The following is a 15,067-nucleotide window of genomic DNA, read 5'->3' as shown; positions in this document are numbered from 1 at the left end:
GCAGCCAACCGATGAAGAAACTCTTGCTTAAGAAAGAAGCCAACCTTGGAATCTGTCTGACACACAGTCTGCTCTCCAAGTCTTTTACTATCTACAATCTGTTAATTGGTATCTTTCTTTGATAAGAACAGCTTCAGCAGCAGTATGACATAAGTAGGTGGAAATATGTGTGGTTCTATATCTTCATCCTTCCACCAAGAAGTCTATTGACACTAATAACAGGAAATGATACAGTAAATTAAGCTCCTTGAAGGCAGTAATCTCTAGGAATTGTATGGTCAATCGTCCCTTTCACCTTATACCCATCTTGTGGAAGAATTCAAAGCACATAGGTGCTCTCTCACTCTCTCTCTATCTCTCTCTCTCTCGCTCTCTCTCTCTACCCTAATAACACCACCCTCTCAATAAATGCAATTGCACCCTCTCTAGAGGCTCTGCAATAACTCATCCTCTCCACCTCCTCTTTCCTCCTTCCTCCCTTTCCCTTGCTCTTCTTCTCTTGTCCAGATCCCCTTCTGTCCCTTCCATGGTTTCTCTCCTGGTGCTTTCTTCCCTGAAACCACACATCATCCTTTTTCTTGCATGAAATAAACCCTCATCCCTTTCGCTTGCTCTCTGCCTGTATCAGAGATCAAAGTGAAGAGGAGAGAGAAAAGAGAGTGTGTCTATGTGTGTGCGTGTTCATGCCCTAGAACTAGATCTTAGTCATATTAGCTGCTAAGGTTCCTTCTCTAGTTTGCTCTCGAGTTATCTCATGATCAAGGAAATCAATCTCTCTTTTCTCTCTACTCTTTCTAAGATAACTTGCAGGAGCTTCGGAAGCCAAGGTTAGTCCGTGGCAGTCTTGTCGCGAAGAGAAGCCCGAAGACACACAGAAGAATAGATCCAGAGACATCCGTCTGCAGGGAGACAGATCAGAAGTGGAAGGGGGAAAGAATTAGGGTTTCACCCAGAGCACTATGCCTGTGGGGATCATGATACCAGCAAGACAAGCACCATCCATGATCGGGAGGAACACCGGCACCGGCTATGGCTCCTCGTCAGTGTTGTCGCTCAGCCAGGTCAAAAGCTTTCTTGTATCTCCCATCATCCCTTTGTCGTAAGCGTTTGTGCAAGTATTATGTATGATAAATGATCTCCATGACCACAGTTCTGCTAGGTTTTCAAAGGCCAAGTGACAAGTTCTTATTCTTCTGCTTTATATTTCAGCTTCCTTTGACCTCTCCTCGATCTCTTCTAGAGGAGAAGGAGAAAGATATCTCACGCCGCTTCCTTCTCTCCCTGCATACTACATCTTATTATGTATATATTTATATATATATAGATAGATAGATCTAGACTTGTGTTTCACCTTGCACCCTTTCAAGCTCTTCATGCTGATCTTGAGAGAGGTAGAATCTAATCTAATTTTCTCTTTTGATCTTTTTTTCCTCTCAGTTATTTTAGCCCTAATTTTCTGTTTAAAGCTATCGATTACAGTAGAAGAGGACTAAAAAGGACTCTTTTTGTGCTTCTTGTAGCCAAACTTATTAGAGGGGCAGCAAATCCCACTTCAGTACCAGCATCACAACCAGTTCATGGAGATCGCACCGACTACCACAGCGGAGAGCGAGATGCCAAGGGCTCGCGAGGAGGACTTCGAAAGCAAGTCCGGAAGCGAGAACATCGAGGTTGCTTCCGGTGATGACCAGGACCAAAGCCATCGCCCGCGCAAGAAGCGCTACCACCGCCACACACAGCATCAGATTCAAGAGCTGGAAGCGTACTATGATCTCTCTCTCTGTCTCTCTCTTCTTTCCTTCATCGAACAGCTTAAGGATTTCGCCTTCGTTCCCCATTCTTTCTGCGATTCGCCGAGCTATTTTACTCTGCATGTTGTACAAGTTTTGATCTTAACCTGTGTACCGTTCAGCTTCTTCAAGGAATGCCCTCACCCGGATGACAAACAGAGAAAGGAGCTCAGCAGAGAGCTTGGGTTGGAGCCTCTCCAAGTCAAGTTCTGGTTTCAGAACAAGCGCACGCAGATGAAGGCACGTCTCCATATATCTTCAAGAACTAGTAGGGGCAGTTACTTATCTCTCTGATCTCAATTCTTTTGGTGTGGCAGAATCACCACGAGCGGAACGAGAACAGTCAGCTACGAACCGAGAATGATAAGCTCCGCGCCGAGAACCTGAGGTACAAGGAGGCGCTCACCAACGCGTCGTGCCCCAACTGTGGCGGACCTGCTGCTCTAGGAGAGATGTCCTTCGACGAGCACCACCTCAGGATCGAGAATGCCCGGCTGAGAGAAGAAGTTGCTCTTCTTCATCTCTATCACAAGCTTTATGAGGTTGGTGATGGAGCTAATTGCACTCTTCTTACCATGCTTTCACAGATCGATCGGATATCAGGGATAGCTGCCAAGTACGTGGGCAAGCCAGTGGTGTCGTACCCGCTGCCCTCTCCTGCCATCTCTTCACGTTCGCCTTTGGATGTTGGTGTGGGCGGCGAGATGTTCGGAGTCGGGGTCTCGGGCCAGACTGACATAGAAAAGCCAGTGGTCGTCGAGCTCGCGGTGGCCGCCATGGAGGAGCTCATCAGGATGGCCCAGCTCGGCGAGCCACTGTGGATTCCCGGTCCGGATAACGCAACCGAGACCCTCAACGAAGAGGAGTACGTGAGGGCATTACCGAGAGGCATCGGGCCAAAGCCATTTGGCCTGAACTCTGAGGCATCTCGTGAGACTGCGGTGGTGATCATGAACCAGATGAACGTTGTGGAGATGCTCATGGATGTGGTATGGATCAATGCGCAGGCAAATTAAATGCTTTGTTCTTTCGATGCTTCGGAATATTCCGTATGTGCCTAATTCTTTGCTTATTCTCCAGAATCAATGGTCAAGTGTGTTCTCCAGCATCGTGTCGAGGGCCATGACGCTCCAAGTGCTATCAACTGGAGTGGCAGGCAATTACAATGGAGCTCTGCAAGTGGTATGACTCTCTCCCTCTAACATTTCCTTTTGCTATATATCAACTGGATTACTCTTCTGAGCAAATGATTGCTCGATCTATGAATCCTCAGCTGTCAGCAGAATTCCAAGTGCCATCTCCACTTGTTCCAACTCGAGAGAGCTTGTTCGTGAGGTACTGCAAGCAACACCCTGACGGAACCTGGGCGGTGGTCGATGTTTCCTTGGACAGCTTACGCCCCAGCCCCGTGTTGAGATGCCGACGACGGCCATCCGGCTGCCTCATCCAAGAACTGCCCAATGGCTACTCCAAGGTGAAGAACCAACCACACCAACAAGATCTACAGCGCACATTGGCCTTTTGAATCCCCAACTCTCCTAATGGAAACCTCTCTCTCTCTCTCTCCCTCTCTCATGGCGCAGGTTACTTGGGTGGAGCATGTTGAAGTGGATGATAGGTCTGTTCATAATCTATACAAGCCCTTGGTCAACTCAGGCCTGGCATTTGGCGCAAAGAGGTGGGTGGGGACTTTGAACAGGCAATGCGAGCGCCTAGCTAGCGTGATGGCCAGTAACATACCCTCAGGAGACATCGGTGGTAACTATCTGCTCTATTTCGTATGATCGTTGATGCTATGGATGCCATCATATCCTCTGTGTCTTTGGTATATGTACAGTGATAACCACTCCAGAAGGCAGGAAGAGCATGTTGAAGCTGGCCGAGAGGATGGTCATCAGCTTCTGCGGCGGCGTGAGTGCTTCAACTACGCATCAATGGACGACTTTGTCTGGAAGTGGTGCGGAGGACGTCAGGGTGATGACCAGGAAGAGCGTGGACGATCCCGGTAGGCCTCCTGGTATCGTCCTCAACGCAGCCACGTCCTTCTGGCTTCCCGTCCCACCGAAGAGGGTGTTCGATTTCCTCCGTGATGAGAGCTCTCGTAGTGAGGTACTCGAGACTCATGGTCTCGGCTTCTCTTCTCACATATGTCATGTTAGTTGATGTGCTTCTTGTTGGTGCATTTGCAGTGGGACATCCTCTCTAATGGTGGTGTGGTTCAAGAGATGGCTCACATCGCTAATGGCCAAGATCACGGAAATTGCGTCTCTCTGCTGCGCGTCAACGTAAGAAACGTCGGTGACGGTGCCACTTTACGATTTATCTCTGCTCTCTTACACTCTGTGACGTACTTGATGGTGGTTGCAGAGCACAAACTCCAACCAGAGCAACATGCTGATACTGCAAGAGAGCTGCACGGACGCCACGGGCTCGTACGTGATCTACGCCCCCGTGGACGTGATCGCCATGAACGTGGTGCTCAACGGCGGCGACCCCGACTACGTGGCCCTCCTGCCGTCCGGGTTCTCCATCCTCCCCGACGGGCCGACCGGAGGAGGACCAGGCGGCGGGAGGATCAATGGGGGGGAGGAGGGGGGTGGATCCGGCGGTTCCCTCTTGACGGTCGCGTTCCAGATCCTGGTCGACTCTGTGCCTACGGCCAAGCTCTCGCTCGGCTCGGTGGCCACGGTCAACAGCCTCATTGCTTGCACCGTCGAACGAATCAAGGCTTCAGTTGCAGGCGAAGTTGCCCGCTGAGATCGGTAGTGTGACTCTGCTTGTCCCCATGCTTTTCTTCTTCTTCCGCGCTGCTGTTTGTTGTATCTCATCTGCGTAGTGGTGGGGTTTGGAGGCGTCCGTCATCTGTGGAAGTCAAGAACGCACCTCGTGCTTCCCTTGCCGGGTGGTGGCGGTGGTGGTGGTGGTGTTCCGTTGACTCTGGAAACAAGTCAACAGCAGGCACTCTCCGCCGCCGCCGCGCAAGGAGGGGTTGGTTCGGGCATTGACTTCCTCTCGTTTCAGCGTGTTGCAGGAACCACCGGCTCTCTTCCTCTCTCTCGTGCTCGCTAAGTTGTGTTTCCTCTCTTCCCTGGAACAGACACATACTCCCATCGCCTCTCACCATTCAATTCCAATCCTCCCCATGTTGTGTTGTTTGGTGTTGACTATATGTTGAGCTTATTTTAGTCTATGTTCCTTTTGCTTTCATCCTATTTTCTCATGATAATAACAAAAATTATAATAATAATTACAATGACTATTAATGTCTAAATAATTAAAACTTTAATCAACTATTAATATTCATAATTAAAGTAATTAATCGAAATTAATTGTGATTCATGAGCTAACCATCTAGAGGGGTAATACGGTATTTTACACCTTGGAAAGGATAGATACCCCGAACGATACCCACGAAGACACCCAGATAAATATTCGCCGCCAGATGTACCAACACGCACGTCACGAGTTTCCTCACACTCTAAGCTCGATAGGGTAAAAATTTGGGGTTATTATGAGACTGTCTGTGGAAAGCAATTCTCTCCAAAAAATAGACTTGTCGCTTCCACCGAATCCCCCTCACGCTCCTCGTTCTCCCTCTCCTTTCCTCCCGTCCCTCTCCTCCGCCCCGAGGTCCCCGTGATTCCCCTGGAGTTGTCGTCTTCAGCTGCTATATCTAGTCCCCGATCGTCCGTTTTTGCCGTTTCCATCGACGTCTCTGGCTGGATTTTTCTGGGTTTTTGGAGTGGGTTTGCACCCGGCAGGAACAAAGGTGGGGGCTTTTGGGATTCTCGGTCGTTTGCCTTGGTCTCATCGACGCGACAAATCGATTGAATCGTCCCTTATAATAGCCTTCCGTTCGTTTCTCTGCTTGGGCCAATCGAAAAGATCGGTTCTTGATATCAACTCCAGCGACCGACTCGCTCACCGACATGATATCCTCCGTGAAGCATTCCTCTGCGGCGATCGGCGTAACCGATCTCGTCCGGCGTGGATCGTCACCTGTCAGGCCTCAGATGGCCTCCATTCCTCTGATATCTGCGACCAAAGGTCCTAATTTGTCGCTTGCCACTCGGAAACCCCTTTATCTCGTCTCTCCGGAGGGTTTTGGTTTCGGCTCCCGAGATGGATTCATGTCGGCCGCGGAGCCTCGGGGTTTTGCTCTCAGATGCGGGGCCTACGAGGCCGATCGATCGGACAGCGTCGAGATTTCCGGCGAGGAGACTCGTTCGGCCGCCTCTCAGAAGGTTAAGATCGGCATCTACTTCGCCACCTGGTGGGCTCTCAACGTGGTGTTCAACATCTACAACAAGAAGGTCCTCAACGCCTTCCCCTACCCCTGGCTCACCTCCACCCTCTCACTGGCCACGGGTTCCCTTATGATGCTCATCTCCTGGGCCACCAGAATCGCCGAGGCCCCCAAGACCGACTTCAAATTCTGGAAAGCCCTCGCGCCGGTGAGAAAATTACGATCTTTTTTTGGCTCTTCTTCAAGATGGATAGTTGTGATCATTCGACCGCGCTCTAAAGCTATCAATTTTACCTTGATCAGGTGGCGGTGGCTCATACGATCGGGCATGTGGCGGCGACTGTGAGCATGTCCAAGGTGGCGGTGTCGTTCACCCACATAATTAAGAGTGGGGAACCGGCTTTCAGCGTGTTGGTGTCGAGATTCCTGTTGGGAGAGACTTTTCCTGTGCCAGTGTACCTATCGCTTGTGCCCATCATTGGTGGATGTGCGCTGGCTGCAGTCACAGAGCTGAACTTTAACATGACTGGTAAGAAGATGAATCCGTTTATTTGTTTTTTGGTTCTCCTTTGTCTTTAAGATACTTCAGGTTTCATGGAGCATTTGGTTTTCTTTTCCTTTTCTTTTAGTCCTGATGAGGAACGCCTCAACATACCTGCAAGCTGCATGTCGTTCAAAGATGCAAGCACTATTACAAATATTGCAAAGATCTATCAAAAATGAAAATTTGCAAGATATAGCAGTAGGACAGGATTTATATCATGAAATTTGCTTAACTTTGCTAATTTCCTCTCTGGATACATAATTTTGGTATCTCAAATATATTAGATTTTCCCTTTTTGATTGTAGCACTATTTGGCTATTACTAGTTGGTGGTTCTGGTATCTTTAGATTTAATAAGCATAGAAATATTGCATACTACCACGTTCACCAAACGTTTCTCTTTCAGGGTGTTTTTCTTCTTGCACCTTACCACCGCATGTATGGTTCAGTTTGTGCTTATTTCTCATGCCATGATTCTTGAGTTAGGTTTTGTTGAGGGTAATTTGAACACTCCATAGCTTGAGGGCTGTTTTGGAAGTTCAATTTTGTTTGGTGAATATGAGTTTCCTGGTAAAGTGTCAGTTGTTGTTTGTCTTGCTTGCAGGTTTTATGGGTGCAATGATATCGAACCTTGCATTTGTCTTTCGCAATATCTTCTCAAAGAGGGGGATGAAAGGGACGTCAGTTAGTGGGATGAACTATTATGCCTGCCTTTCTATCCTGTCCCTGTTGATACTCACACCATTTGCCATTGCGATCGAGGGTCCCCAGATGTGGGCTGCTGGCTGGCAGACGGCGCTTTCACAGATTGGTCCCCATTTCATCTGGTGAGCAGAAACCTGTTGGTTGGGCTATCCTATTTGCAAAATTCAGTTACAGCAGTAATTTATGCTCTCCTTTTTACCATTTACTTGACATATTAAGCCGTAGAAATATTTGCACTACATTGCAGAAAAACAATATTTTCATAATTTGGTGTTGCCACTTTCGTGCTATTGTTTTACTGGATTTTCAGCTGTCTGGGCTTAATCTATTAGAGACTTCTCAACTGGAACGGCTGAATCTATCAAACAAGTCAAACTCTTGTAATTGTTTATGAATTTTGATTTTCCAGATTTACTAGGTCTTTTTTCTTTTACCCCACTCATAGCATATTTAACTGTATGCTCTATTGCTTTTCAAGACTAACCACTTGAAGAAGTGAATCTTGAATTCTCTTCCTGGAGTTTGAAACAACTTTTTTTATATCAAAATCCAATATCTTTAATTTATGTGGCTATGAATTTGCAACATGTTAGGTGGGTAGCTGCCCAGAGTGTCTTCTACCACTTGTACAATCAAGTCTCCTACATGTCGTTGGATGAAATCTCTCCTTTGACGTTTAGTATTGGCAACACTATGAAGCGGATATCTGTCATCGTCTCTTCCATCATAATTTTCCATACACCTGTCCAACCCATCAATGCACTTGGAGCTGCCATTGCCATCCTTGGAACTTTCTTGTATTCCCAGGTAATCTCCTTTTATTATTTTTATTTGGTTAAATAAAATGATATATTGGTTTTGTAGAGAGGACCAAAAAGTTCATCGTTATAATTGTTTTAAAACTTCTTGCTTGTATAAGGGAAAAAAGGTTTGGGAACCAGGTCTTCAAGATTAAGGAAATGATTATTTGGTTGTATCCATGTGCATCTTTGTATTAATTTGTTTGTGCTTATTTTATTTCAAAAATTTTTCTCTTTTTGCAGTTTTGAAATGCGGATAATGAAGTCATGTTACATTACCAGTTACTGTAACAGACTGAAGATGATCCAAAAATAGGGAAGAAAAGGGATCCATCAGTAACAAAATTATTCTAAATGTACAATTCTCTGTTGTGTAAATTTCTTCACAAAAGGGATGGCTTTTTCCATATGAAATGAAACATTTGATTCATGTTTAGGAGAGATTTTCCATCCCTTAGCCATAAAGATATGTGGCCATGAAAAGGGATCAAAGTATATTTATCTTTATGAACTCGGAGAAATAGCTTTTGTCAGTTATTTTCATATGGAAATATGGAATTGTAGGTTGTCTTACTTGGTTCATCATAGATTTTTTGAGTCCAAAGGTATCTTTAAAAAACTGGCCAAGTTTCCTTAACATTCTGAGATCAACTGGTTGTGATTATGGTGGCAGACGAAGGTGGTCATGAATAATAGTCAATAGGAAGGCGTATTGTCTGTTACTAGAAGCAAATCTCTTGAAAGTAGCTTGCTGTAGCCTTGGTTAAAATTTCTATGCAACCTCTCTGTTTGATTGGCTCCATTACAATTATTAAAGCTTGTTTTTGTAGTTATTTTTGTGTGGTGGATTTGAGACTAAACAGTTCTTTACTGCAACTTTATTGCAGGCCAAGCAGTGAATAGGGATCGGTGCTCTACATTTGCATGGCTGCTGCAATAGCAATCGGATGTAGAGTAGTAGATTTTGGTGAGAGTTGAGCAACAATTTCCTGTTCCAGATATATTTGTAGACCGAACATAGAATAATGTTGTTTGTTCTGTCAGCATTTCTTTGATGATCATGAAGCAGGAACCAACTGTGATCTCAAGAGAATGTTTTGAGTTGTAGCTAAACAAATAATTTCGATTTCAAATGCAGATTGCTGTGGCTGCTGGTGATGGATGAGTGTGTTACTGCCCAGGAAAGAGTCTGTATGTGTGTCCCGTCTAAAGAAGGCTTCTATTTTTCCTACTGCTGCCGTGCGATGAATGGCATGGGCATGAAAGCAAAATTAAGTGTTTGTCCTGTCTCAAGTCATTATTTGTTGGTGAGACAGATGGGATAATTAATATATTAAATTTATAAAATTTATAGGGTAATCTATCAAAATAATAATAATAATAATAATAATAATAAATAAATAAATAATAGGTTTTTGTTTTCATATTTGATTTTTGTTAAGAGGGATTTTCATAATTTTAATAATATTTTTTTTAAATCTTGATAATATTTTGGATTTTACTATTTTAAACCTAATCGATTCGTAGGGTGGTTTGGTTTGAATCAGATTGATTCAAATAGGATCCCTTGTAAGGTTTATGTTTACTTATAAAATATATTAATTTTATATAAAAATATTTTAAAAATTTATTTAAAACAAAAAATAATATATTTTTTTTGTGAGAATCAAATGATAGTTGATTTTTTAAATTTTTGAAAATTAATTATTTTTAAAATATCTAAAAAATATTAATTAATTAAAAATAAGTTAGGTAATCGAATTTGATTTTTTATTATTTTGAATGTAACTAAGTCATATATAGGAAATAAAAATAGATAGTTTAAGATTTTATGATTAATTTTATGATAAAATTAAGATAATTTTATAAAAAATAATATATTTTTAAGGATAACTTGAGTTGTTTTACTTTTATGAAAACTTACATATTTTATATATAAATTAATATATGAATGAGTGTATCTCAAGTATATCTTGAGTGTTACAAATTTTCTATATAATTTAAGATAATTTTATATAAAAATATATTTTTTTAATATATTATATATGTGAGATTGATTCTATGTATAAAATATAAAAAGGAGGAAGAGAAAGGAAGATAATGAGCAGTGGTGACGGAAGACGTAGAAGAAGACAGAGGTGACGGAAAAGTAGGAGAAATAGAATGACAAGATAGAGTGAGGGGAGAATAAGAAGGGAAGACGTAGGAGAAGACGTAGAAGAAGACAGAGGTGACGGAAAAGTAGGAGAAATAGAATGACAAGATAGAGTGAGGGGAGAATAAGAAGGGAAGACGTAGGAGAAGACTGAGGTAACAGAAAAATTGAAGGGAGAGAGGGAAGACGTAGCACTATAGTATAAGCAAGACAAGAAGAGAAAAGGAAGAAGAGAAAGATATAACATTATGTAAGACGAGGAGTAAAAGAAAGAAACCAACTTAGGAGAAAGAGAGGAGACGATGGAAGAGTAGAAGAATGAGTTAGAGTTACGATAAAAATTAGAATAATTTAAAATTTTTTAAAAAGTAATATAAATCTTAATTAAATCAAGTTGAATAGTTATTATTTAGTCGAATTGTTTGGATTCATTAAAAAAAATCAATTCAATTTTAAAAACTTAAATCAAAGATAAATATTATATAAAAAATATATATTTAGAAAAAATCAAATATTAGAAAGCCATTTCTTAAAAAATCATTATTATGAGTTTTTTGTTTTATAAATTACTCAAATTTATATCATGGATAAATACTTAAATCCATGTTAATGATCATATATTTATCAAAAGTTCTGATTATATTAGGGATATTATAATTTTTCTTATTTAAGGGTTTGATGGCCTCATTGCGCATATTAGATGTCTGAGATAATTAATTTTATTCAAAATGCTTAACCTATATAATCATTTATTCCTAACTTTAGGTCTTCTCTTAGATGTCATACTACAATAATATTAGATCAGATGGTGATTATATGTGATGCTATTTTTTCGATTAATTAATTTAAAATATTAAATTATCGAATCATAACTAACAGTGTCTTTATAATATGTTATTGGACTCGCATATGACGAGAGATATTTCCCTCCCTCCTGTGTATTGAAGCTCGATTTCCTTTCTTCCGCTCGACGATCTCGCCGTCCGTCGAACTGCTCCAAAGGTACCCTAAACGGATTTTCTTGAGCCGAATTTTCTTCCTCTTCCTCGGCTTCTTGTGTTTTGGATCGAGGCATTTTGTATCATTAGATTCGACTGGAGGGATTTTTTTGTCATGCGTGGTGGAACGATTAGGGTTTGGAGCTATTTAATATGATGTCTCTGATGGATAAAGATGTCTCTGATGGATACCTATGCTTATGTGTGATTCTTTCACCTGTAACGAGCATAAAGAAGGAGATAGGATCAGTTGACTAATGACTGCTATGTGGTTGGAGCAGCCTTTATAACTATGTGCAGAGAAAATGACAGTCTAGTCATGAAATTTTGAGGTTGATGCTAATGGAGACTTCCTTTTCTTAATTGCTGAAGTGGTGGGTTCCAATCTTGCTTGGTCACCTTCTTTTGATGCTTGTCGCAAAACTATGCATGTCCCATAGTCTATCTATGGGATTTAAATCAAATTAAAGCTGCCCCAATTGAAGTGGCATCAGATTAGCCAAACTGCTTTTACTTTGATCTATGAATAGAAACATAGAGAAGGATCTTACCACTATGTGCACATTCCGTTGGTCAAACATCCATGCTTTCATGATTAGCTTCCTTCACACACCATACCAAATTGTTAATGAGCACTGCTTCCAAATTTCTAGAGACATGCTAAGCCCATTTGACTTTTGCAAGTTTTTCATCCATCTGTTTGAGATTCCTCTGCTCTCTTGGTTTTGGTGACAGAAGAAGAGCACAGATTACTTCATCTTGTAGATTGCTTACTGATCCCTATGATAAAGTATGTTTGTAAATCTAATGATGATAGCCCAGAAGTCCACCATTGCTTTGTTTTAGTTCCTATCCCTTCAACTCTGATGGTTAAAGGCTGTGCAGTATGAGAGAAAAAAATGTATTTGCTTGTTGGCAAAATAGGCTTAGACATTGAACTACTGTAGCAACAACTGCAAAGTAAGTCTATATGGAAGATACAGAAATTTTTACATATGTGCATATACAGTACAACATACATTCAGTATGATATGGTTTTGTAGCACAGAGAAATGGCAGTTTGCTAAAGCTTATCATGGTTCTGAGCTTGTGAATTTGCTATGCAGCATTCATGTACCAATAGCAATTATGGACGTCAACATGGTTTCAACCTTCAAATACCACATATTATAACGATAGCACACAGGTGTCCTGATTTACTAATCAGTATGCATTAATCATACTGTACTGGTTCAATATTGTGCAGTTAGATTGGTGTTCTGATAGTACCAATCAGTACTAACATCTTAGACCTTTGTCGTATTTCTAGTAGTCCACACAATGTTCCGATTGGTGTGTTGTGCTGATCTGATTAGTTTTTAGTACAGGATCGATATCAGTATTTGCAGCCTTGTTTGTCTGTGGTATCAAGGTACATGCAGTGATCTGGACAACGATATCCTTTCATTTTGTAATGTTACCCTGAAGAATACATCTCCCAAAATTGTAGACATGCTAAGTCAATGGTTGCTCGACTCCAAAGTATGTTACAGTATGGTCTTCCGTTTGACTTATTGCAAAATTCTAGAGACATGCTAAGCCCATTTGATTTATTTTAGATTATTCATCCATCCGTTGCAATCAATCTGTGACACGAGAGTGTCTAATTTATTATAATCTGATCATATGAATCTTGACTATGATATGATATTTTTTTCAACCAACAATGATGTCTCATAATCTTCAACTCAGTCCACTCAAATATGATAGCTCATCAGCAGATTCCCCGCACAAAGTTAAAGCTGTTTCAAAGTGCTTTTCTTCGTGACCAAGGAATGCATTAAAACACTTAATTTCGAAATTCCCTATGCATGAAGGGTTGTTTCATGCATTAGTACTTATGTTGGTGTTTAGGGCTTAGAAAGGACTTTAGAAAACTGATGATATTTTGCAGAAGCTCTCTTGGAGTTCTCGCTTAAACTCTGTATCTCTTGGATGCTTCCTTGAGTGGTGAGTCTTTTATTTTCAGTTCTGTATCATTGTTTAATTTCCTTAGGGTGGTGAACTTTCTGTATCCCTTTGTGATTTTAAATTGGGTGGTGAGCTGTTTTTTTGATCTTATTGAAGTATTATCGTGAGTTTGTACATTTTCTATTCGAAAAAAACTATACTATCGGTTTTCTTTCGAGATCTATTCTACTTTACCCCCCCCCCCCATTCTGCATCACACCGGTATCAGTTTGGTATTAGAGTTAAAGGCTATAGATCATGACAAGGCGGAATGGAAAAGATATAGTTGGTGAAGGTAGTGACCATGAAGACGATGCTGAATCGTTGAGGCTGCAGCTACGAAGATTGTTGTGTAGTCTGCAAGAAAAAAATGAAATAATTGAAGAACTTTGAAGTAGACACAACCAGCATGAAAATGATGTCCATGAATTTACTTCTGATGATGATACACCTCCTCATTCAAGGGAGTCGAGAAGATTTCATACAAGACATGAAGTCCAAGATGAGTGGCAGAATAAATATAACCCAAGATTGAAGATTCCAAAATTTGAAGGTAAAATAAATATTGATGACTTTATCGATTGACTTAATACAGTAGAAAGAATTTTCGATTTTTATGAATCACAAGAACAAAAGAAGGTCAAACTTGTGGCACTCAAACTCAGACGGAATGCATCTTTTTGGTGGGAAAATCTAAAAAAACAAAGAGAACGTGAGGGGAAGAGTAAAATCGTGACATGGGAAAAAATGAAAAGGGAGCTGAAAAGGAAATATTTACTTCACAATTATAGGCAAGAGATCTTTCTCAAAATCCATAATTTCAAGCAAAATAATCTTAGTGTGGAGGAGTACACTACAGAATTCGATAATCTGATGTTAAAATGAGAACTTGTGGAACCGGAAGAGCAAACCATTGCAAGATACTTATGAGGTTTGAAATATGAGATTGATAAAGTGGTTTAAATTACAGCCATATTGGTCTTTAAACGATGTGAGCAAGCTGGCATTCAAAGTTGAAAAACAACAAAAGTTTGAAAGGAGTTATCGGTATGGTTCAAAAGAAGGATATACAAAAGGAGGAAGTTCTAAGCCTACTGTCCAAAGCAAGATGATATCGAAGGTGTAAGAAAAGGGTAAAGAATCTGCTAGCAGTAAAAAAACACCTAATTCTTCTACCCCAAGTAGTCGAAAATGCTTCAAATGTCATAGTTTTGGGCATATTGCTTCAGATTGTCCAAATATGAGGATTGTAACTTTGGTTGAAGATCATAGTGATGGAGGAGAATTTGAAGTCGACGATGAACCAAAATATGATGAAGATGAGGAAGAGGTTATTTATGCAGATCATGGTTTATTTATTGTATTGCAATGTAACTTACAAGTGTCTTATGTGGTCAAGGATGAAAGTTGGATGAGAAAAAACGTGTTTCATGACCAAGGAATGCATTAAAAGAGTTGGTTAGCAGCTGTGAACACTTAATTTCGAAATTCCCTATGCATGAAGGGTTGTTTCATGTACTAGTACTTATGTTGATGTTTAGGGCCTAGAAAGGACTTTAGAAAACCGATGATATTTTGCAGAAGTTCTCTTGGAGTTCTCGCTTAAACTCTGTATCTCTTGGATGTTTCCTTGAGTGGCGAGTCTTTTATTTTCAGTTCTGTATCCTTGTTTAATTTCCTAAGGGTGGTGAATTTTCTGTATCCCTTTGTGATTTTAAATTGGGTGGTGAGTTATTTTTTCGATCTTATTGAAGTATTATCGTGAGTTCGTACATTTTCTATCCGAAAAAAAACTATATTATCGATTTTCTTTCGAGATTTATTCTACTTTACCCCCGATT

The 15,067-nt window shown here is 41.0% G+C and overlaps 2 protein-coding genes across 6 annotated transcripts; both read left to right on the top strand.

Annotated features, from left to right (window-relative positions):
* Positions 1 to 452: 452 nt before the first annotated feature.
* On the top strand, positions 453 to 4,997 carry LOC103993607 (homeobox-leucine zipper protein ROC2-like). Of its 4 annotated transcripts, none has more exons than XM_018829604.2 (11): positions 454 to 1,061; positions 1,521 to 1,762; positions 1,913 to 2,030; positions 2,108 to 2,296; positions 2,378 to 2,779; positions 2,871 to 2,972; positions 3,064 to 3,264; positions 3,374 to 3,548; positions 3,628 to 3,899; positions 3,980 to 4,084; positions 4,158 to 4,997. In XM_018829604.2, the coding sequence occupies exons 1-11, from the start codon at positions 960 to 962 to the stop codon at positions 4,545 to 4,547; spliced, it is 2,298 nt and encodes a 765-aa protein (XP_018685149.2). In that variant the 5' UTR covers positions 454 to 959; the 3' UTR covers positions 4,548 to 4,997. The 4 variants fall into 4 exon arrangements, with proteins under 4 accessions (XP_064934378.1, XP_018685149.2, XP_064934379.1 ...); XM_009413737.3 differs by having other exon boundaries at positions 455 to 1,061; positions 3,980 to 4,075; XM_065078306.1 differs by having other exon boundaries at positions 453 to 1,061; positions 2,108 to 2,779.
* Positions 4,998 to 5,366: 369 nt separating this feature from the next.
* LOC103993608 (glucose-6-phosphate/phosphate translocator 2, chloroplastic) lies at positions 5,367 to 9,431 on the top strand. Of its 2 annotated transcripts, XR_010475793.1 has the most exons (6): positions 5,367 to 6,244; positions 6,340 to 6,565; positions 7,184 to 7,406; positions 7,878 to 8,091; positions 8,972 to 9,051; positions 9,223 to 9,431. XR_010475793.1 is itself a non-coding variant. In XM_009413738.3 (5 exons), exons 1-5 carry the CDS (start codon positions 5,720 to 5,722, stop codon positions 8,981 to 8,983), a joined length of 1,200 nt encoding a protein of 399 aa, XP_009412013.1. In that variant the 5' UTR covers positions 5,367 to 5,719; the 3' UTR covers positions 8,984 to 9,315. The 2 variants fall into 2 exon arrangements, 1 of the variants encoding a protein (XP_009412013.1); XM_009413738.3 differs by having other exon boundaries at positions 8,972 to 9,315.
* The last annotated feature ends 5,636 nt before the right edge of the window (positions 9,432 to 15,067 follow it).

The sequence above is a fragment of the Musa acuminata genome, chromosome BXJ1-8 (genome assembly GCF_036884655.1).
Source record: "Musa acuminata AAA Group cultivar baxijiao chromosome BXJ1-8, Cavendish_Baxijiao_AAA, whole genome shotgun sequence".
Classification (NCBI taxonomy): Eukaryota; Viridiplantae; Streptophyta; class Magnoliopsida; order Zingiberales; family Musaceae; genus Musa; species Musa acuminata.
This window is presented reverse-complemented; position numbering and strand designations above follow the sequence as displayed.